At 42.6% G+C, this 23,743-nt stretch overlaps 3 protein-coding genes across 5 annotated transcripts in view; 1 reads left to right on the top strand and 2 right to left on the bottom strand.

Moving 5' to 3' along the window:
• Positions 1 to 23,743, bottom strand: part of LOC115762938 (JNK-interacting protein 1) — a 109,968-nt gene that overhangs the window by 7,641 nt on the left and 78,584 nt on the right. Inside the window, exons 3-7 of one of the 3 annotated variants that reach the window (XR_004017837.1) lie at positions 4,644 to 5,309; positions 3,581 to 3,951; positions 2,243 to 2,994; positions 1,524 to 1,708; positions 743 to 1,460 (exon numbers count right to left, since the gene is read on the bottom strand). Coding sequence is in view for 1 of the 3 variants with exons in the window: in XM_030705318.1 (XP_030561178.1) it covers positions 1,388 to 1,460; positions 1,524 to 1,708; positions 2,243 to 3,015; positions 3,581 to 3,951; positions 4,644 to 4,744 (1,503 nt within the window). In the remaining 2 variants the exon portion in view is untranslated. Of the gene's footprint in view, positions 1 to 261; positions 1,461 to 1,523; positions 1,709 to 2,242; positions 3,016 to 3,580; positions 3,952 to 4,643; positions 5,310 to 23,743 lie in introns of those variants that run through there. The other 2 variants (XR_004017836.1, XM_030705318.1) reach the window with 2 other exon arrangements.
• Positions 9,029 to 12,811, top strand: LOC115762936 (tryptophan 5-hydroxylase 1). Its single transcript, XM_030705317.1, has 8 exons — positions 9,029 to 9,106; positions 9,618 to 10,201; positions 11,022 to 11,187; positions 11,262 to 11,312; positions 11,370 to 11,651; positions 11,703 to 11,829; positions 12,194 to 12,426; positions 12,503 to 12,811. The coding sequence occupies exons 2-8, from the start codon at positions 9,634 to 9,636 to the stop codon at positions 12,789 to 12,791; spliced, it is 1,716 nt and encodes a 571-aa protein (XP_030561177.1). The 5' UTR covers positions 9,029 to 9,106; positions 9,618 to 9,633; the 3' UTR covers positions 12,792 to 12,811.
• LOC115762939 lies at positions 13,952 to 14,778 on the bottom strand. The gene is made up of 2 exons (XM_030705319.1): positions 14,516 to 14,778; positions 13,952 to 14,426 (listed from the first exon to the last, which is right to left on the bottom strand). Exons 1-2 carry the CDS (start codon positions 14,533 to 14,535, stop codon positions 13,964 to 13,966), a joined length of 483 nt encoding a protein of 160 aa, XP_030561179.1. The 5' UTR covers positions 14,536 to 14,778; the 3' UTR covers positions 13,952 to 13,963.

Below are 23,743 nucleotides of genomic sequence, written 5' to 3'. Positions count from 1 at the left end.
AAGCCTAGCGTTTTGGTATATACTAGCTTTTATATGAAATATTTAAGCACTAGAAATTTGATAAAAATCGGACTATAAACACCGGAGTTAATCAAGACTCGTAGTTTAGCATATGTATAGAAAGAAACAATATCTAGAGTCTAGGTTCAGGGTATCTCCTAGTCGGGCAGTCCCGACTGTTTAAAAGTCATTTCAGCATATAACATAATCTGTTTATATACATATATATATATATATTTCCTTTTGTTTTCTGTATAAGTACATATATATTCGTCTTTATATATAATTGTTTTACACATCTTAGAACTGGGCTTTCAATAATAGGTAATACTAGAAAATTTGCGTGTGGAGTGAGCCTTGTTTAAATTAACTTCTGTAGAAATCAAAATCTGATATAAATATATCTAACACTTGCACAAAAGCCAGATGAGAGACTCTCTTGATAGCTCAAGGCTTATACTACTTTGGCCACACAGGCAGTACACTCAGAGAAAAATTCTGTACTCAAGTCAAACATTCTTCAAAGAATCTGTAAGTTTACCTACCGAACATTTCTTTCTTCTGTTGGATTTTAATGCTTAAAGAAATTGTTAAAAAAAAAGAAGAAGTTAAAAAGCCTTAAAAGAATTTGCATAAACTTAAATTAAATTAAATTAAATTAACTGACCTGCCCGAAGGAAGTACGAAATCCTTAATTAAACTATTTTCAATTAAAGTAAATAAATAAAAAGGTCGTACTTACAGTTTAAGAAAACTTGAAACAAGTTTAAGAAATTTTGGATCGTACTTAAAAGTTGCTGGACTTTATCTCTGAGTGTAATGCATGGTTTATTGTTGTTTTTTTTTGGGTATTTTATAGCCAGCTCCATTTGACGCGAAAAGTTGAAGGAGCACAGCATATCATCTGGTTTGTGCATGGATATATATTCCGATATTGCTATAAGAAGTCACGTTTTAATTATATTTGATTTTTTAATTGAATTTTTAGCGGTTCTCTCTCTCTCTCTCTAAGTTACACTTAAATTGTCTAATCGCTGTGTTCTTTGTGTGTATTTCGTTTTTGTGTGTGCTTTTTACGAACCGAAATGAATTATTTACAATTTGAAGAATTTCGCGAACAAATATGACGGGAGAGTTATCCGGGAGAGTTTAGATAGAGCTAAGATTCTTTCTTTTTTTCTATTTAATTATTATTGCATGATATTATTTGAAAGGTTTTAAGGTTTTTCACTTTGTCTCTGTTTGTGTGTGTGTGTGTGATTTTGTAGCATTTTGACGAAGACCAAACAATTTTGTTGATTTATATTAATAATCACACAAAAAATATAGACTATATACGGTATTTTAAGTATCGTTTTTTGTTTTTTCCTCTCATCTCTCTCTCTCTCTACTCAATGTAGATGTCCTCGATGGGATAAGCCGTCTCGATAAACTTCTGATAGAAACGCTGAAAGGCGCGACTGCGAGAAATTGTATGCACTTGAGTTAGGATCATAGATGGTTATTATTTCTGGTTAGCTTACCCGACAGCCTCGGCGACGGGCCTGGTCGACTCGTTGCCCTTGAAGACGTGACAGGCGAATCGCTGCACTGTCGGATGCTTTGTGATGAAGCCAATGAAGCGATGATCGCGTGGATGAAAGGCGCAGAATGAGACGTTCTTCAGCGAGTAGAAGTAATCGATGCAGGGCTTCTTCTCCTTTTTGTTCTGTTGCAAAGAGTATGAAGGAGAACTTGAGAAATGGATAGTCTATCTAGAGCCATGCACGAATACATTTGCTGGCAAACTTTTTCTTTGAATACCGAAAAAATTAGTTAAGTTGTCTTCGTTCAGTTTCGTTTCAAGCTTCGTTTCGTTGGGTGCCCGCTCGAACAAACGAACAAACGAACAACGAAAATTTGAACGAAAACCGAACGAAAACAAACAAGTAGCTGGAAGAATAAGCAATAAAGGCGAGCAGTCTTCCGAATTAACCCACTACTCGCAAGTAGCTGGAATTACTTTCGAATATATGTGTATCCTCTGCTCAACTCAAACTCAATACTCAAAGGTTTGAGTTGCCGCTTCAAAAACTTACATTTTGTTCAACTTGTATGAGTCGGTATTTCAATTCGAAATTGTGATACCTGGTTACATTCGTTTAAAAGCAAGAAGATTTTCATTCCAATCAAATCACGAATGCCACGTTTGCCACGTTTGCAAGACTCTAGAGTATATATATATGGCAACATTGTGACTTACGTTTGGCGCCGAGCGATCGACCATGCGCAAGCCCTGATCGGATACCTCCAGAATGCACGTTTGTCCCGTGGGCGAGTTGCCGTATTCGCCGACTATTTTGCGGACCGCCTGGCAGACGACGCCGGTGCCCTTGTGGGCGAGTGTCTCAACGGAGCCCAGGTAGCCCAACAGGTAGCGCTCCTTCTTGACCAGCTGCACGGTCGGATCGAACTCGTTGTAGTCCAAGTCGACGGCATAGGCCGAGGGAAAGATGCCCTGTCGGCCGGTGCGCAAATTGACGCCCTCGCACCACAAGTCCTCGGCCTCCTTTTGCACATAGATGGCATCGCCGATCTCCAGCTCGATCTCGTCATGGTGTCGCGGCACAAACTTGTGCAGTCCCCGGTGTGTCGCCTCCAGCATCTCCAGCTGGCCGAATGGCACGCCGCCAAAGACCGGCGGAAAGGGTGACTGCGATACTGGCGACGTGATCTGCGGCGACATGCTCTTGAAATCGTTGGGCGAATGCGCCGTGCTGTGGCCGCTGTCCACATCGCCCAGGCTCTGCAAACGCTCCGAGTCCGGGCTGGAGTCCTCGTCCAGCAGATAGCCGCATTTGAGCGTTAGAAACGAGCGCTGCTGATTCGTGCGCGGCGCCACCAAAGAGCCAGCCGCGCCAGCTCCAGCTCCAGTTCCAGCTCCAGCTCCCCCTCCAGCCGCAGCTGCTGCTCCCATGCGGAACTCATCCGCCAGAGTGCAGGCATTTGCGCCACCTAAAATGTGCAAAATGGAAGCTGCAACGAGGCCATGAGTAGATTAGATTTAGCTACGTGGGGCTAAGGGGAAACTCTAACCAGGCATGCGGGTAGTAACTAAAATAGTGGCTTGGATGCCGCCAGAGCCATGCATCGAGTCAGACGTTGCGTTTCGGATACTCGAACCAATAAAACGTGTTGATTGAATGAAAATTTGATTGCTCGAACATGTTGCTGACTCGATCATTTCGAGCTTTATTAGCTCAAACATGTTGTAGACGCGACAGCTGTTCGAACTTTGCTAGCTCTAACTAATTGCTGAGTTGAGCAGTTCGAACATGTTGCTACCTCGAGCGCAGTTCGAACTTTGTTAGCTCGAACATGTTGCTGACTCGAGCATTTCGAGTTTTATTAGCTCAAACATGTTGCTGACTCGAGCAGTTCGAACTTTGTTTGAATGTGTTCGTGTTCAATAAATCGTTAATGCGAACACTACTTAGTTCGATATGAGAATAGGGAGCTCGAGTTGGTTGGTTCGATTGAGTATCCGAATTAAATGCAAGTGAATTAGTCGATGCAGCGCTCTAGTTGCCAGCCTACTTACATTTCTTATTCTTGGGTATCTCTGGCAACTTGCGGCGACGTCGCGTGGCCGCAGCGCTGGGTGTCAACAGCTGCTCCGTGCTGGTAACTGGGCCAACAGCTGACACGACAGCAGCAGCAACTGGGGTCAGCCCGTTGATGCCTAAGAAGCCACCAATGGCATCCTGGTGATTCAATGGATGATGCCTGTGCGAGTTGAACGAGTCGTTTGTATCGAGTGAGCCATCCGAGGAGAGCGTGACCTTAAGGCCATCGCCCAACTCATCGTCCTCCACCTGACGCTGCAGCTTGCCATCGGCAATGCCATCCTCCTGGTCGGAGCCATCGCTTTTGGATGAATTCGAATCCTCAAGATCGTCGTTGGGTGTTAGACTGCACAAAAGTGGGGTTGAAGCGGTAATTGTGAGATTAGTTAAAGTTTTTACAAGAAGAAGGCGTATTTGTTCAGACTGACTGATTGACCGACTGATTGACTGATTGATTGATTGATGAACAAGGCACAGCTTTACCCATAAAGGTTGTAATAAAGATGCGAAGAGGGGATCGAAAAGTTTCACCCGCATGGGTGGAAAATGGATGAAAGATAAAATAAATAAATAATACTTAAATATTTTCGCGATGCATCTGATTGGCATGAAAATCATTATCAAGAGTCTTTGTGAAAATTTGTATAAGCCGCTGCCTTGGATGGAAAATGTGGCTCCAAGGTTGTCTGGTTGAAAGCTTAATTTTGATGAAGTGTGATTTGAATTCATTTTCCAAAGCTCTAAAGGAAACATTAATCATCAAAGTAAGCCTTTGACAAGGTATGAACATGAAAATCCGGAACATCTGAGACCTGCTAGTAACACGTCTTATATACAAGCACATATGTATTTGTATATATATATATATACATGCATAAGCACGCAATGGAATCTTTCGATGCACATCCTTGCCATCCTTGGGTCAGCTGTTGCCCCGAGGGTTGACTGCGTCCGGGGTCGGGTCAAGTCAAGAATGGGAATCGAGCACACGTGTTCGCCCGCATTTGAATTGATTTTTCAAGTGGTCTTTTCACTTACGAGTAAAATGCATGTGTGGTCTTCTTCTTGCCGAATGTGGTGCTTATGGCGTGTGGCTCAAAGATGGGCCTGCGGAACTCCTCGAATTCGCTGTCGGCCATCGCGTTGTCCAGCTGCCACGCCTACAAATTGAGGCTAACTATGTGGTTAGTGGCTTTCGAGTTTGAACTTGAGATTTGCGACTAATTCAACATCTCCCCAAGCAGCCGAAACACTTTTTTTCACTACAAAACTGAATTAATCAATAATTTCCTTGACGTCGATTTCTCGTACTTCAGCCCAGTTTGACGTCCACTCCAAAGCTAAAGTCTTTGCCTCTCGCAGCTGGGAAATTTATGCGAGCCTCAGCTGTCAGGAGCATGCTCCAGTGCTCACTCATTTCGTGCTCTCTTTCACTTTCTCTCACCCCCTTTCTCTCTCGACGCTTGCAACTTGTTTTTGTTTACAACCAGTCGACGTTCTGGCGCTGGCTGGGAACTGCATTTGGGGGTTGACAAGTTGCACGCATGCGCATACCCTTCAGAAATATTATTTATTTTGGGGGTGAGTATCTCGAATTGCAATGCTGTTGCTTGCAACACAGTCGGACACACTGCGGCACGTTCCAGGGCGGATGGAAGCCCTAGTCCATTCGAATTCTGGCGCCAGAGGGTGGATAGCATATGCCTAAAATAAATGAAAAATAAACTTCGATTAACAGCCAAGTTATAGAAAGAAATCTTAAGATAAAACAAGCACAAGAACAAAGAGTCGCAAGTGTTCGACTTGGGGATACCCTATATCAACTTCCACCAACACCGAATGAAGCTTTCGAGATGCGCTCGTTAGGCATTTCAAATTAAATTTAAAAAAAGTTGGACTCGAATTCGCAGCCCGGTTCAACCTCGCCAGCGTTAAATACTCCACAATTATACCAAGAATTTCGACATATCTTCTAGCAGTTTACAAAGTCGTGTTGGCGCCAACTTGGAGGTACGGTATTCAGGTTTGGGAATTGCATCTCATACAAATCGTAGACGGATTCAGACACTCCAAAACTTTGCCTTGCGCCAAATGACCGATGTTGACTGGTACGACAGAAATTCTACCTTGCACAGAGACCTCAAAATGGAGACTATAAACAGCCAAGTCGAAGCATTCGCCAAACGATACAACGAACGCTGGCAGCGACAACAGACCTCGCTGGGAGGTGTGCAGTCAGGAGGCTCGAGAGAAGTTCCTTTAAGGAACTGCTCCCACCACGACACAGGAGACGCCACAGAGCCCGCCGACTACCTACGTGACGATGCAGCCTTGCTCAAAGAAGACGCCTTTGACGTTCGGCCACGATAAAGTCCGAGGACCCAACCAGGCTAGGTGAAATACCACCTTAACTGTGTTGTAATATAAATGTATGATACTTTTGATTCAATACAATAAACATATACAAGAAAAAATAATCATAATAATAATAATAATAATAATAATAGTCATAATAATAATAATAATAGTTAAATCCTTCGAAAAAAAAATTATTTAGTTAAGCAAGCAAGTGCTTAAAAGGCTGCCAACCAGAGATAATTAGATAAGTAGTCGCAGATAACCAAAAGAAGAAGAAGAAGAAGCAGCTGAAAACGCAAAGTGCAAAAAAGAAAGTATAATTAATTTGTGCTTGTATATCGACGGGCCTAATGAAGATTGAATAAAGGGTGAAAGCCAACCAACACGTCCATCTAAGCACTCGCACAAGCTCTCGCACACTCGGAGGAAATCCAGTTCCAAGTGCTGAGAAAAAATATTTTGCTCTTGAATATTCGCAACTTGAATAGGAAACAAACTAGAACTCTTTAGACGACTGGGAAATACCCTGAACCCTTTGAAAACATTCAGCTGCGCTTCTTCTTTCATTAATCGCACATTAAGTCAAATTAGTTCTTCATTAACTTCGGTGTTTGAGGTCCGATCGTTATGAAACCTTTAGGACTTGAGTGTGGCACTCAGATATGTAGTCATACCTAAGCACAAGATTCTATGTCGGAAAATGAGACAGGTATCTAAAAGTGAAATATACGCAATCTTTGTGTACTTTAAGAGAAAGTACATCCTGTTGTAATAAGGCTTTTAGCACTTAATTTTTATATAGAAATAAATAAATAAATATGAAATGAAGTATTTCTTTCTCCACTTGGGCTCAGGCAAAATGTTTTGCATGAGGAATTGAAAATGATCTGCTCAGGCGAACCAGGTTCCCTTTTTACACAGTGACTTGCAAAAGTACTTTGCCTTTTGGCCGAGTGCATGTGTCTAGTATATATTCATCTGGCAGTCAGTTATGCCTATTCCTTGCTCAGAAGCTGCCTTAACTTAATTAGACGGAAATCAACAGAAATCACAAGCTCCATTCATGCAGTCAATTCATTCATTCATTCATTTCGAGAAATGGCCTGTTGCTGTCTTTAAAGGCGCCTTTAAGAATCATCTGCTATAAATCCATCACACAACTGTTGGCCAGCAGCAATCACTTTGATTGGGATGCGAAGGGGATAAAGTGGAGTAGTAGCAGTAGCCATTACGTTTATCACATCAGCTCGTTCCTGTTCCACACGCACGTGTGTGTTGTGCTGTGGCTGTGCCCGCATATTTTAATAGCCAAGTAGCTAACTTTGACTTCCTCCTGCTCAAACAGAAACTGCCCACCCCGCACCCGTTGTTTGCTTTTCTCTAAGCGCAAACAATGGTGGCCCAAAGCGAACCAAAGCGGAGCGAAAGCAGAGCCGCAAAAGCAAAAGAAATTGCCATTTATCTGTTATTGACTCTGCCGCTTGGGCCCAACTTTCAGCACATTGTCAAGGCAAGGCAAGGCAAGGCAAGGCGAGCGCATCAAGTGGTTGCCTCGTCATGCCGCATGCCACATACCGTAGACTTGACTGATGTCCAGTGAAAGTTTATGTGACAGAAGCGGTAACCGATTCGCAGTAAGTTTTGGGGCCTTGCAATAAATGTATGCAGATGGTATAGCTCGCTTCCGACTCGGAAAGGCAACTTGAATATAACTTAGTCCTAAGCAATGCGATGCACTCCTTTATAAAATGACTAAAGTATAACCGATTCGCAACATTTCAGGATTTATAGTTCTCTGCGAAATCGTTAAGGCTCAACAGAAAGGGAGCTCGAAATTAGCATGGCTAAATCTCAACCGATTCGATGTCCTCTTTTTTAAAATGAGAAAAGCGGTTATGATTCATAACCGATTCGCAGTACTTTTTTGTCGAGCAAGTTTTGGAAACTTGCAACTTATAAATGCTCAACAAAAAGAGAACTCAAATTTACCTTGGCTAAGGTATAACCGATTCGATACAATCCTTTTTAGATTCACAAAAGGGTTTTCTAAGTACCTTTTCATTGAGTCTAAAGAATTCGGAACAAATGTATCCAGGAGTTATTGTTTTCTACTCGAAAAGGCGTTCATAGAAAGGGAACTAGAATTTACTATGTGTTAACCGATTCGATGCACTCGTCTTTAAAATGAAAGAGTTAAGATTTCATAACCGATTTAATCGGGTAAGTTCTAGGAATTTCAAATAAATATATCTCGAAGTTTTAGTTCTCTTCCAACTCGAAAAGGCTCCACAGAACGATAGCTCGGATTACTTTTTCATTTTATGGCGTTTTTCTCGAATTTGAGACAATAAACTTTTTTGATTGTAAAGCTTTTCTTAATAAGTAAAAAGTGCTGCTCTATTAAATATTTTCTTAGCTCTGTCAAATTCTTTTCTAGTATTTTTTTTTAACAGATTAGAACATCAAATTCACATTTGTTGCTGCTTTTTGCGATTTCATTGCAATCGATTGGAACTCATTGCATTTGGTTAGGTAGAGCTCGTTTCACGGTATTTCATGCCCGCATAAATTAAGCAAACGCATTTGAAAGTCAAGCGCTGACAGAAGAAAATATAAAAAAAAAACTAGAAAAAAAAAAGTAAAATAAAATAAACGTTCAACTCGAACTCCTAACGCATTAAATGTTGTTGCTGCTGATTAGAAAGTGAAATGACGTCATGTGTTAGAGCTAGCCTGATTTCAGCGTGATTTGGCCAATCAGAACGAGCTACACCCACACACACACGCGCACACACACACACACACACACACAGAGACAGACAGATAGAGATAGAGAGCCTGCCAGAAGGAGGTGGAGCAAAAGAAACTCACTTGTAGCTTTTATATCCTTGAACAAATTTATCTCGCTACGCACACTTGATAAATACAATTGAATATGTATGTATCTTAATGGGTGTGTGCCTGTGTGTGTGTGTGTGTGTCTGTCTGTGTGTGTGTGTGCTGCCACAAGGCTGGCTATAAAAGGCGCTTGTGCCTTGGCAGGATCTTGCAGTTGCCGTTGCGTTTGCATTGCGTATACGACGCGTGTGCTACATTTGTGAATAAAAGTGAAATAAAGTGAATTTTGGATACAACCAACAAAAGTAACTGGATTATTCTTGACAAGACAATAGAGTTAGAAAATTGCAATTTCTTACAGAAACTTTCGTTTGAATCGAAAGTGAGCAACAAGACAGGGTTTTGGTATATTCGCGAAGTTATAAGTTTGATTAAGGCAAGACTAACTTACGCTTGGCTTGGTTGTCCGAGCATTAGGTAGCCAGCGAGAAGTCGCTGGTTCAACTCAAGTAGCAATATTACAATTTTGATATTTGTTAATCTCTTTTATTATTATTATTCCCAGAAAAAGAAGCAGTAATATTTATAAAAGCAGAACTCAAACAGTTGAGAGAGCAGGCTAAGAGCTTAGGGTTTGAACCAACGAGTAGACAGAAGAGAGAAAAATATTTTTTGAATATTTACTTAGTTACATTTTTCTTTGTGGGCGCAACTTGAGTGGCTTTGTATTCGCATGGGGTTGGGCTGAATTTCGCTGCCTCTTGTATTTTCAGCAATATTAATGTGAACCGGGCAACGCCGGTCAATTTCTTCCAGCATCACATATATACATATGAGAATGAGCGCATCGGGCAAGAGTCTGTTAGGCCTCTGGCTGTACCGCAGCGGCGAACAGGAATGGGCCGTCAAACAGGGCAGTCCGCTGCACACGCTCAAGAAGGAGTCGGCGGCGGCGGGGGCTTCCTCAACGCACGCAAGTCTCGCCCGACATGCCTCGGCACCTGGCGACAATTTTCTATTGTTCTCCTCCTCCAACAAGCAGGAACGGAGCAATGGGGGCTCCGCCGAGCCGGCGCGCCTGCCCGGCGATGCAGGGCGTCCGCCTGCGGCCGGCGGCGAGCGCATCTCCATTTTGTTCACGTTGAAGAACCAGGTGGGCAATTTGGCTCGTGCGCTGCAGGTCTTCCAGGAGCTGGGCATCAATGTGCTGCACCTGGAGCTGTCGCCCATGGAGGCGACCTGCAATCAGGCCGACGTCCTGGTGGATGTTGAGTGCGATCCACGTCGCTTGGATCAGGTGGTGAAAATGCTCAATCGCGAGGTCGCCTCGGTTAACTATACGTCTGTTAATGCGCATACTTTAGCCCGGGCGCCTTCCCTGTCTGCCTGCTCCAGTTTTGGTGAGTACCTGCATCCAAATCCTTCTGATACTTGGGGAGAGTGAGGGGTCTCTAATACTCGATGGAATTGAATTGAAACCTAGCAAGAATATATCAAAGCCTACAAGAGATACCCCGTAAAATAACATGTTCCCCATAAAATTTACGGATGGGAGAACGCTTGTTTAAATACTGAGTAAGAAGAGCTCAAAACGATGTGGCTAATAAAAACTGTGACTCCGAATCTGCAACTCCGAAACTATGATTCCGAAGCTGTAACTCCGAAACGGTGACACTTCAACTGTGCTTTTAAAATTGTGACTCCAAAACTGTGACTCCAAAATTTGGCTATTCAAAACGGGGACTCCGAAACGTCAACTACGAAACGGAGTCTCTAAAACTGTGACTTCAAAACTGTGACTCTGAAAAGTGGGTTTAAAACTGGGACTTTAGAACGGTAAACATGCGAATGTAGGGTTGGGGATCTATAACGGAATGCAATGATGTCCTGTGTGATTCTTAAAAAATGTCTTATTACTGTGACTCCACAACTAGTTCTCGAAAATTTGGCTACAAAACTGCGACCTTAAAACCTCAAGTTGACTATAAAACTGTGTCACATTTAGAGTGCACGGAGAATTTTAAAAAACTTCAGGGATTATTTCAGAAAGAAATTTGCAAGGACTGTACAAATAACTGAATTTCTAGTTCCAGTGGGGTTCAATAGATGTATCAAGAACTAAACTAACCTTTATCTAGTTCCAAATAGAGGGTATAAAGGGAAATTTACATTTTGAAATTTGATTTGCCTTCTGTAAATTGATTTTCCCATATGACGCAGACTTTGGTGACATGGTTTGGTTTCCGCGCAAGATATCCGACCTGGATCAGGCGCAGAATGTGCTCATGTATGGCTCCGACCTGGATGCCGACCATCCTGGCTTCAAGGATCCCATTTATCGCAAGCGCCGCGAACAGTTCTCGGCCATAGCCAACAATTTCAAGCAGTAAGTCCAAGCCCCAAGCTTCCCACCTTCCTAAAGGTCAGCTACATCCTGCCTCCTCTTGTTCCACCTCTTAGCGGCAATCCCATTCCGCGCGTGCAGTACACGCCGGAGGAGGTGAAAACTTGGTAAGTGGCAATTGAATTTTAGTGTTGTTGCTTTTGCAACTTTGTTGTTTTGGGCAGGGGCACCGTCTTCTTGGAGCTGCATCGCCTTTATCAGCTGCACGCGGTGCCCGAGTACATGGAGAACTGGCCGGAGCTGGTCAAGTTTTGTGGCTATCGTGAGGACAATCTGCCGCAGCTGCAGGATGTCAGCAGCTATCTGAAGCGCAAGACGGGCTTTCAATTGCGTCCCGTCGCTGGTTACCTTTCGCCCCGTGACTTTCTCTCCGGACTGGCCTTTCGCGTGTTCCACTGCACGCAGTACATAAGGCACTCCTCGGATCCCTTCTACACGCCGGAGCCGTAAGTGTCCGAATGTGTGTGTGTGTGAGTTAATTGTGTTACAAATTCCAGTGATTGCTGTCACGAACTTTTGGGCCACATGCCGCTGTTGGCCAACTCGAGCTTTGCCCAGTTCTCCCAGGAGATTGGCCTCGCCTCGCTGGGCGCCTGCGATGCAGACATTGAGAAGCTGGCCACGGTACGTGTACTTGGAATTATGAGTCAATCGAAACCCGTATCGGATACTCAATCAAATCGAAAAAAATGAGCGCGTTTAGATTGACAAATGGAGTCTATCGAATACTCGAAACAAACGCAACAAATAAGTTCGAGCTAGTCAAACAAGTTCGACTCAAATTCGACTGTGTTTGAACTAATCGTCCGGACTTGTATGGCATCTTTTGCACTGAACATGTTCGAACTGCTTTTGATCGAACTTGTTCGTTTGCGGCTCGAGTCATTTGGTTTGATTGAGTATTCGAGTAGTTTTCAATTGAATTAACCGATGCTGGGCTTTAGTTTCTCCTTTGTGAATGCTCTTCAAGTAATTTTCTGCTCTGTAGCTGTACTTTTTCACCGTCGAGTTTGGCCTGTGCAAGCAGGCGGACAACAGCTTCAAGGTCTACGGCGCCGGTCTGCTCAGCTCTGTGGCGGAGCTGCAGCATGCCATTACGGCACGGGATAAGATCAAGAAATTCGATCCGGAGCTGACCTGCAAGGAGGAGTGCATCATCACATCCTATCAGAATGCCTACTACTATACAGACTCCTTCGAGGAGGCCAAGGAGAAAATGCGGTAGGTGACCCTTCAATATCTTCAGCCTCTCTTCGACTCTCTCACTCTCCCTCTCTCTCTCTCCCGCTCTCTCTAGAGCCTTTGCGGAGAGCATCCAGCGCCCGTTTGGGGTGCGCTACAATCCCTACACGAGCAGCGTGGAGGTTCTCTCCAATGCCCAGAAGATAACCGCCGTGGTCAGCGAGCTGAAGGGCGATCTAAGCATCGTTTGCTCCGCTCTGCGCAAGATCTCGGCCACGGATGAGAATCTGGACGTGGACAGCATAGCGAATATGCTGCACAATAGCCTCAATGTACGCTCCGGCGGCGCCGGCGGCGGCAACAGTCCAGACAACACGGAGCACTATATAGCCGAGGGCGATTAGAGGAGGCCGACATCGAGAAATGGTACGAAACCTTGTTATGCTGGGACCATATGCTATATACCACAAACTTAAAAGATATTTATATATATACAAGTTATATTCAATATGCAAATCGATATCTAAATGTTTGGCAACACTTAATTTATTTCAACTTATGCCTAACTATTGCATCTTAGCACTAACACTTAAAAAACTTAAATAAATTTCACTTCTTTGTGTGTCTTAGTCAACTTTTATGTGGAGAAATGGAAGTGGGAGAGGGTTAGAGAGAATAGAGGGGGCAGAAGGTTCCTTTTGGGGAGGAACAGAACAGAATTCCTTGCAGAGTTTATTCAATTAGTTCTTTTTAGAATGGAATTCAAATATTTTACGTTGCATTGGACCTTAAACAATCTTATCTCGAGTTTCTTGAAATTCCATAATCTATAAGAACAAATAAAGGTAATCTATAGATTTTTGTCATATTGTTCCTATGGGAGCTATATGATATAGTGGAACAATTAAATATGCTCGTAATTCTTGAGTTTCTTCTTAAAACAAATCAAAACAGTTATTCATACATAAACTAAATCATAATATTGTAGTATTATATATAAAAGTAGTATGAGTATAGTAATAAAGTAATCCACTTTTTATTAATTCTAGCTTAAATTTGATCAAACAAACGATCTTTGCTATAAAAACTCTATATGCTATAGTAGTCCGATTTTCAAACAGAATCAAACATTTCGAGTTCTTCCTATGACAACTATATGATATATTTGTCGGGTTTATAAAAACTTGTGCCAAAATAGAGTTGACTAAGCAGCGCTTCGATCAACTTTCGATACAAGACCTAGATTGTGTTTCAGGCTTGCCTATGGCATCTATAAGATATAGTGAACCGATCCGACTGGATTTTGGGATATGTATTAACTGCAGCCAGAAGAAGCAGGCGTGCCTAGTTGGAGCCGGATAGCTGCTCGGCGAGACTAGTTCGAGTTTGAGTTGAACAGGGCTCTCCAATAGCTATACTATATATACATGTTATATACTATATACTTGAGGGCTACCAATAAAAAAAACTTCCTGCAGCAGTTGTTGGACAGCTCGTGTAGTGTAACTATAATGCCCAGATCAGCTGCTGGGGCATATATATATATATATATATATAGAGAGAGAGAGGGAGCTGACTATTTGTAGATCATATCACAGTCGCTGTTGATGAAGAACTTTCGGCTGATGTAGCTGGACGTGTACTCGAGCAGCCAGTTGGGTATGGTCCAGACGGTGAAGCTGAGCGCGAGCCGGCGCCACTGGCCCAGGATGAGGGGCATGTTGTAGAGCCAGCTGCAGTGGGCGCCCATCCGGCTGGTCACCTGGCTGGTCACCTTGCTGGTGACGCCGCGCACCATGCCGCCGGCCAGTCCGGTGACGCTCACCTTCCTGCGTCGCTTCGATTTGGGCGAGTCGCGGCGTTCCGGCCGTGTCGCCAAGCCGCCGATGCCACCGCCGCCGCCACCGCCGCCGCCGCCGCGCTGCTCCGGATCGGACTTCATTTCGACGCGTGGCGCGATTTGTATGCGATCGACCGTATCGCAGATTTCCTCATTGCTAATCAGTATGCCAGCCACGATATACATCAGCTTGAATACTCTACAAATGGCAAGTCGAATTTAATACTCGCTTATCGGGCGACATGCTGCTCTATATAATTATATATATAGAGAGCTCTCTGTGCTCACCTCACGGTATGGGAAATCATCGCAGCGCCGAGTTCAAAAGTTGCAACGCGTCTTGAAGATTTGTTTTTGTTTTTTTTTTCTTTTTTTTCGCCTGCACCAAGAGCTTCGGACTTATCAGTCAGGCGAAATGTGTGTGATTATATGAAGCTAATATATATATATATATATATATTATTTAGAATATATATATATTTTTTATATACTGTCTTTTAGATTTAGATTTCAATACGCTGCTTTACACATTTATAGTTCCATTTATAGTTTGTTTTTTTTTTTTTTTTATATTTTTATATTTATATTTTAATATTTTAATATATATATTTATTTCTAAGTCTGTATAAATTTATATATATTTATTTTTAATTTAGTTTCTTTATGCTTTATTATTTATTTTATAATTATAGTTTATATTTAATTTGCCTTGAATATATTTTATTTATTATATTTTCATTCAAATTTTAAGTTATTTTTTTGCACTTTAAAACTTCCTTGGATTATATATATATATAAATGATGTCTATTTATATTTTAATTTTATAACAATTTTTTTTATTTCTTCAAAGTGTTTTATGGTTTAATAACTGCGTTTAGCTAGTATCAGCTGCTATAAAATTGAGTTGCGTGTAGACCTCGCTCGGCTCTTGCTGGAACTCAACTGAATGGAAGACGGATCGCTCGATTTTCTAGCAGCGCCGCTCAGAGTTGGGCTGATAAATGGCCGGGCAGCATGTCGGCGATAAGGCTGGATTCCTATTCCTAATGCTCTTCCATGTTTCAATATGTATTTATGTCTTAATGCTTTTTAATGTGTCTGCAGATCAGCCAGGGACTTGCCCTCTCTCGCTCGCTCTCTCTCTCTCACTCTCTCACACTCTCTCTCACTCGTCGCACTGCTGATAACACTTGATAATTTCTTATCGTTCGATTTTTATGGCTGTTTCGTGGCGGCGTCTAAATAACTCTGAATCGCTTGGAAACTACGTAATGTCCGATGTCTGGGCGCGAACTTTGGAACCGATTCGAAAGGCGCATGAGCTGTCCCCAGGGTCTAGCTGGGGCATTGCTCATAAGTGCGAGGAATGATTGAAATCTTTTATATTTTGGAATCTCGCTGATAGTCACAGCAATTGCGTCTGATCAGGCGAGCTGTAGATAATAGTATGTTTATTCAAGGGCAACTGCATGAGATAACGAAATAGGAACTATTTATATATGTCATGTGTGTTTCTATGCGTGTGTGTTGCGTGTCTGGATCATATATAAACATATCATAATAGCGCAACAATTGTCAATAAAAATTTCATTTCGAAAAAGTGGACATAACATAGCTAAAATGCTGTTAAGATCTAGTTATTGAAGTTTAAAGTCTTCCACTTTGCATGGAATCAGTTAAAAATAGTATTTTAAACTAATTTTTAAACACCTTAATCGATTAAAACTGAAATTATATAATATTTAGACCTTGATGCAGTAGAACTGGAGTGGAACGCATGCGCTGACTTATATTGGTGTTTGTATAGGATAAAAGAAATGTACCCCAGGCATTTAGTGCGAAAAAGAACCCTTGGAGAAAAAGATATATATCCCAGGCACTTAGTGCGGAAAAGAACCATTGGGATGAAATAAAAATACCCCAGGCATTTAGTGCGGAAAAGAACCCTTGGGATAAAAGCAAAGTACCTGACATTTAGTGCGGAACAGAACCCTTGGGTGAAAAGATTAATACCCCAGGCATTTAGTGCGAATAAGAACCTTCCGGATAAAACAAAAATACCCCAGGCATTTAGCGAGGAAAAGAACCCTTATCTAGGGCTACCACTTTTTGAGGGCAATTTTCGGGAATTGCACAGTGCCGCCATCTATGTTTGATTTCATTAAATGTTTACAAATTAAATATAAAATTCGAAAGTGTTAAAAACGAGATTTTAAATAAAAAACTTAATTCTATTTATTATTAAGTCACTTAATTTTTGGCATTAGCAGGATTACAAGCCAAGCCTGAGATTTTTTGTAAACAAATAAATTTAATTTAATCTAAATTTAATCTGATTAATAACAGATTAATTTTGTATAAAGGAAACGAACAGTCGACGACAGATTAAAGACGTCTGGCCAGCGCCAATCCAAAGAATAAATATTTTGCTGTCCCCTTTTATTATTATTAATTGGCAGAGTTGGATGCACTGCGTCCAATCGGGCCAGCTCTCACTTAAAAACAAGGCCGTATAGCTCCTTACTTACCCCTCTCGAAATGCCCGACTAGGAGTTACCTTTTACCCAGCGCCAAGCTGCCGTTGCTAACAGCATCTCACCTCTTACTCTTGGTAAGTAGACTCCTGCCTGGTGTGAAAGCTGCTGAGGCAAACGGATGGCCCGCAGTTCAGCAGAGGCGTTTGCGGAGTTCGCTTTTCGGCTTGAGGTTAACTTTTGCCCAAGTTTTCTGGATTTGTGATCACCCCACCCCCTCACCACTATTCCCAACCCTCAGCACCCTGTGGAAGACTGCCTAATCCGACGCTAAGAGGCCTGTGCTTTGACTTTTGAGTAGATCGGGAGTTCTGTGGGCCTTCAAGTCCTTCTCGGACTTTTCGGGAGTAAATACTGAAGCTGAGAGATTTGCGCCTCCGTAACCGCTTTCAGGATGATGTCCTTCGATGTTGCTAGCTTAGAGTCCACAGACTCCTTGGAGGCTGTCTAAAAAGTCATGCTGGGCAAGAGGGCCAGACTGAGATGCCTCTAGCATGGCCTACCCGTGCGTCCGGCATCGGTTCGTGAAGGGTATTTAGACAGTTATTCTCGTGTTTTGTGTGAAAAGAAGGTCTCGCAGAAATAGGCGTATTTATAGATGTTCGAGTTAACTCAGGAGGAATTATCTATTTATCTACATAGATATCTACATATATATAATTAACATGTAATATGTGATTAAGTTGATTCCCTTCTGAAGCCCCTATTCACAATAAATTGTGCGCAATTGTGAATGTAGATTCAATAATCCTGCTATAATTAACAATATAAGGCTCAAGAGCTTCGCCCAAAAATCAAACAATTAAAGTGTTTGTTTAAAGCCAATAAGTTTGTGGCATGTGGCAAAGAGGCATTTAATTTGTTAACTCGATATCTGTGCAACATAATTGACTCAAGCTGCCGCACACACACACACACACGCACGCACACACACAAGAAACCTTAGCCTCAAATTCTTAAGCCAGACACACACACGCAGAGAGAGTAAGAGCCGTAGAGAGACTTTTCACACATAAATTATGCAGCCGTCCGGTTGGCAGCCCCGCCCCTCAAACTTTGACCGGCATTGCCCGGCACAGGAGCCGGACGGACAAACTCCAGTCTCCTGGCTCGGACTCGGATGCGATGTAAAACAAGATTATTTACAAATGCACAAGCCACAGAATCTTAAACAAAAAGGCAAAAGGCCAAACGACGACAACAACAACTGCAAGACAACAAGAAAAACAATTTTCACACAATTTTCGAGTGTAAAATTGCGGCAGACAAGCGGCAGCAGCAGCCCAAATGTTCGAGACGGGTGTGCCCGACTTGCAAATACCCTCAACACATACACATACCCTCGAGTTGCTGTTGCAAACATTTGAGCTTCTTTCCATGCACAGGGAAACACACGCACACACATGCAGGCCTCGCTACTTCTTCTTCTTCGCTTAGCCTCTTAGTATAGGGTATGTACTCTAGCTTAACTCGGGTATTTGAAGTTCGATCTTAATGAAATTTTCATGGCTTGAGTATGGCACAGAAAAGTGTGTGCATACCAAGGCGCAAGGCTCTAGCATTAGAAATGAGCTTTTTTCAGTTTTGAGGGGGAACGGGGATAGGCATATAAAAAAAGATTTATTTTTTATCTGTAAAAACTATTCAAGTAACTATATACCAAATTTGGCGTAACTAGCTTCTATAATTCTCGAGCTATGCCTAAATTCAAGTCTCAAAATGGATTTTTATCGATTTTTACTATCGGAAATGTGCAGAGATATCGATAACAACAATAATAAAATGCTGCGTGTGGTATAGGAGAATATATATATGCATACAAATAAGTAGAATGGGCAGTATAAATAAGAGACAGCTGGTCATGGCCAGAACTACCCAGCTCGTCCTCCCGATCAAGAATATATATACTTTTATATACATAAATGTAGTCAGAGATACTGTCAACTGCCTCTAACAGTTGCACAAAAAGAATATGCCCTCTCTTTGCACTGGGCTTAGGGTATAAAAAGCCAGCAGCAGCAAGAACCACAACAACAGTCATAAGTAGCATACACACACACACACACACACACACACACACACACACATAAGCAGGAGCAGGAGCCGCAGTCAGACAAGTCTGAGTTGCTAAAAGGTATTCCCCAAGAATGTCTACGGCAACTGCCGGAGCAGACAGCTTGCCTCCATCCACCAACACAGAGCTTGCCACACAATACACTTGCCACACACACACACACACACACATATATAATTGCAGGCATTCGCCCGGGCTGGAGACGTTATTGTGCTCGTTCGTGCCACAACGTTTGGGGCATCGTCTTGAAGCAGGAAACAACAGCAGCAGCAGCAGCAGCAGACGACCTTGACACACAATTGTGGCACTTACCACAAACAGACAGAGACGTAGCAGGAGAAGTAGAAGGAGCAGAAAAAGGAGGCGGGCATGGGGGGTTGGGGGGCGAGGGGCAGCTGCTAAGCAAATGCTCAGTCAAGTGGCGAGCTGCAAAGTGTGTCCCTTTGAAAAATTATGCTGTATGGGCAGCAGGCAGCAGGCAGCTGGCCACATGCCACATGCCACATGCCACAAGGCCATGCCAAAAGTCACAGGGTCCGACTGGCCAGGAGCTGCCACTTGCCACTGCCACAGCTGCTGCTGCTGCTGCTGCTGCTGCTTCTTCTTCTTCTTGTTGGTTAATTGGGCGTGTGTTGGCTTACAAATTGTTGTCTGAGCTCTGCGAAAAGGAGCAGGTCCTTGTGTTCCTTCCTCTCTCTCTCTCTCTGTGTGTGTGTGTGTGGCGCATTCAGATTTGTGCTGTGCGGCGTCTTGCCGCTTGCTGCATGTTTATTGCAGCATGCATTAAGGGGCGCCACAGCTGCATGCCACATGCTAAGCCCCTGCCTGTGCGAGTGTGTGCGAGTGTGCGAGTGTGTGTGTGGTGTTTATTGCTTGAAGATTTGTTAAGTGCTGCACACACGCCCCCAAAGGGCAACTGTGGCACGCGCCGCCAGCAGCTTGCCACATGTTGCACGCATAAACGAAGCCAATTGACGCCAGCTCAGCTTAAAGATATGCGAGTGCTTAAAGCTAGCAAAAACGTAAAGAAAACTAAAACAAAGCAAAAAATATAAATTAAAATTGGCAAAAAAAAAAGAAGAGAAAAAAAGAGAATGAAACAACAAATTGGTAAATTGAAAATTGAAATGTGAAATAATGGAAAATGCATAAAAAGCGTTTGGGCCAAAAGATGTTCGAGGCAGGTGCCAAGAGGGCGGAGGAAGGGGTGGCGGGATGAGGCTGGGAGTTGTGCAAGGTGTTGCGCCTGAACATGATATATGATAGAAGCGCAGAAGACGAGCAGGGATGGGGTGAAGGGGGGAGGGAAGGGGGTTGCAAGCAGAAGAGACACAGACACAGCAGGAAATAATGGTAAGCGCTGAGAGGGAGAGGCGAAGGGGGGTGGCAAGGGGGCTGGCAGTGCAAATATTGAAACGGTTGGGCCACCAAAAACAGCCAAAAATATGTACGTAGGGGCAAAGAAATCTAAACAACAACAGGCAGCGCGGCAAGCAGCGACGCGAGCAGCGCGGCAAGCAGCGAGGCAAGCAGCGAGGCAAGGGCCAACAACAATAAAAGCTGATGGCCAAGAAGAAGCAGACGGACAACTGCTGCTGCTGCTGCTGCTGCTGCTGTCGCTGATTAAACGCGGTGGTTGCTGCCACATGCCGCATGCCGCATGCCACAAATGCGTCGCGAGGTGTTGCCAACTGAAGGACACCACACACAGCAGAGTGACAGGGGGAGAGAGGGGGGACACGTGAACGACGTGTCCAGACACTGGCAGAGCCGCAGTCGCTGCTGCAGTCAAGTGTGGAGCATGTTTTGGCTGTGTGTGGGCAGCGAAGAGGGGAGAGGGGAGGGGGTGGCCCTGGTTTGAGACACGGGTGCAGCTTCAGCTCCAGACAGACGCGGCTTAGGGTTTGAGTGTTGGGTGGAATGGGATGAAGAAGGAGATTTGAGGCTTGGGTTTGGGTCTTGTAGCAACATTTCCGACGTTTCATACAAAAGCGGCAGCAGCAAAACTGCAGATTGCAAAAAATCAACTAGAAAACTGTCTGCGCTGCCCGCATATTTGTTGCCTTCACACACACACACACACACACACGCACACACATATATTTATAAATATATATAGATTTTTGTTTTTGGCTTTATTTGCAACTCTTTTTCGGCTGGCATCTAACATTTCCGGCTTCCTGCTCGCGTCCTGCTCGCGTTCTTGTATTTCTCTAATTTATTTCATGATTTTTATTTGTTTCAGGTTTTTTCGATTTTGCCGCATGCAAATGATGTTGAATGCGATAAGTGTTCGAAGGATCTGTCTAGCTTTCGGTTTCAGTGGGAAATCCCCCCGCCCTCCCCCTCTGCCAACATATATATATCTATATATTTGAAAAAGCAAAATACTTCAGAAATTGCAGACATGCCGCCACGTGTTTGGGGCTGCGCTTTGCTTTTGATATATGAACTTGTGTCTGCGCTTATTATCCTATTGCTACAGCAAAGGGCTGCCAGGGGGAGGAGGGGGAGTCTACTCATATATGATTAAAGCTGAAATTTGATTTATTAAGATCTGTTTTTATTAGCATCTGCAAAGAGCACAAGCAGCTGCTGCGTGGGCGAAAGACCTGAAGCAGGGCCAAGCCATTTTCTATTAAATAGAACATAAGGCAAATAATAAGAATTAAATTTAGATATAATTTATTATTTTTAGATAGTTTGCTTTATCAAGTATTTCATCAAGACTCTGATTTATAGTAAATTTCGTGGTAAATAAATATAGCAAGAGCTGAGCTTGATAGCCTATATACCTTTGCATATATTTGAGAACCTAATTTATAGAAAATCAGCAAAGTAAGAATATCTTTGGCACTTCGAAAATTTAATACCCTAGACATTTGAGACATCTGAGAGTATTGCAGCTCGTAAATGCTGAGTTTGTTGAAAACAGAAAATAGAGTTGTGTAAAGCAGAATATATGGCCATAGCATAACTCATCTTTTGACCTATTCCGCCTTTAAGCTATTCATTATAATAGCGCGATCTTGATAAGATGTGGCTCATATATAAGCAGGATATCTTGATAAACAAATAAGTTCTTCATACAAGAACCTACTTTTCGACTAGCTGCCTACTACAGAATGAATGATGAACCCAAGCCAAATTACAAGACGATATAGAAACAGACAGACGGATGTGCGGAGAGACGTACATGGGGCTTCCGGATTCCGGCATTCCGGCTTCTAATAAATATATTTGTTTTGCTGTTGGAGATATCTTCAGCAAAAGAATAATACCCTCTACAAGTGTATACAATTATGCCATCTATTTATGTGGAACAGAAACTATCAATTGAGTCAATTATCGATATGTTTCTAATTAACACATTTTGTCGGGCATTGATAGATAATAATATATATATATAAATATATAAATAATATGCAGTAAACACATAAAAGATAAACAAAATATATATATTTAACTTATATCCTAATAAGAGTCTCCTTGGCAAACCCCGCGCAGCTTTAACTCCCCGAAAATTAAGTATACGCTCCATAGCTCTCCTCTCAACTCCTCGCCCATTCCCCTCTCCGAGGAACTTCGCTGCAGTCGTGCTAGTTTGGCGGCCTTGTGCATTAACCTAAGCTCCCTTTGGATCTCCCCCCTCTCCTACCATGTTCCCCCTCCCCCCCTCTCCTGCTGCCGTCAATACTGTTGTCGTTCGCCTCGTTTGCTGTGTCTTTGGTTAGTTTTTTGTTGCGTCTTTTTGTGGCACATACATGAGGTATGTGTAATTTTTTGCAATTTTCTAACAAAATTTCGAATTTTTTTTGATTGTAGCTATTTTATTTTGCATGACTCTGCTGGCCGGGGCCAAGGTTTGCTTTTTGCCAGACGCCAGAGCACGTAGGAATATCCTCAATGTCAGGCTAGTGTGTGTGTGTGTGTTTGTGTGTGTGTGTGTGTGTGTGCGATATAATAATTTCATATGACGTGCAACGGACCTGTTCGGACTCCTCGTCCACGTCCACGTCCACGTTCTCGTCTTTGTCGCCGTCGTCATCCGTTTCCTTCCTCGACTGCTTTGATATATAATTTTTTGCATTTTTTAATGCCTCGATTGCCCCGAGCTGAGAGACGGTCCAGGCTCTGGACTGCGGAGCCTGGACCCTGGACACGTTAGTGTCCTCCACACATTTTGGCAGCACATAATCTCATTTATTTGCCGGCAAAACGCTTTTTCAAATCAAATTTCCGCTAAAACATTTTCTATTTGCCATTTGCAAAAAAACAAATATCCCTTTTTGCGACTGCAGTGTATACAAAATGGCAAAGCTGTGCATAAGCTTTCGCTTCGAATTTTACAATGGCCAATAAAGCTATTCAATTTCTATATACAAATTGTTTTCTGATCTCCTCTGGGCTAACCAGAGGACAAAGAACTATTCGGCATATGCGCAGATATGCTTGCAAAACCTTCAGCCACAACTTATAAGGTAAACTCTACAACTATTTGCTGTGCTGACTTTTTTCTATACTCAATTCAATGTTCATTTATGACGCTTCTCGAGCAGAAACTAAATAACTTACAGAATATAAGACATATAAGACATAAGACTAGATCCTAGATCAAGAACCAAAAACTATTCGAAATGAATTAATAAATAGAAAACGGCTCAGGAAAAATTCGTATTATTATTTGCAATTGTTATATTATTATTGCGCTGAATATATCGGAAAATACAAATTAAAACAAAAATTGTTTTTTCCGGACCTCGTAGAGTTCAACTAAAACTTATAAAAGGGATTAGATATTATCATATTCATGATATATATTAAAAATATTAAATTATTAAAATCCAGAATTAAAAAAACCAAATGTTGTCCTTCAACACACTCGATTTTCTATTAAAGTGTCTCCC

Source organism: Drosophila novamexicana, unplaced genomic scaffold (assembly GCF_003285875.2).
Source record: "Drosophila novamexicana strain 15010-1031.04,08,12 unplaced genomic scaffold, DnovRS2.1 tig00000644-arrow-pilon, whole genome shotgun sequence".
NCBI classification, from domain to species: Eukaryota; Metazoa; Arthropoda; class Insecta; order Diptera; family Drosophilidae; genus Drosophila; species Drosophila novamexicana.
Note: the sequence above shows the minus strand (reverse complement) of the source record. Positions and strands in the feature narration are given on the sequence as shown.

Bases quoted from the DNA above. Each gene is read 5' to 3' on its own strand.
- LOC115762936 (XM_030705317.1), top strand. From the start codon at position 9,634: ATGAGAATGAGCGCATCGGGCAAGAGTCTGTTAGGCCTCTGGCTGTAC. The intron at 10,202-11,021 runs GTGAGTACCTGC...CATATGACGCAG, and splicing joins GTCTGCCTGCTCCAGTTTTG to ACTTTGGTGACATGGTTTGG. The intron at 12,427-12,502 runs GTAGGTGACCCT...CGCTCTCTCTAG, and splicing joins GAGGCCAAGGAGAAAATGCG to AGCCTTTGCGGAGAGCATCC.
- LOC115762939 (XM_030705319.1), bottom strand. From the start codon at position 14,535: ATGATTTCCCATACCGTGAG. The intron at 14,427-14,515 runs GTGAGCACAGAG...TGCCATTTGTAG, and splicing joins ATGATTTCCCATACCGTGAG to AGTATTCAAGCTGATGTATA.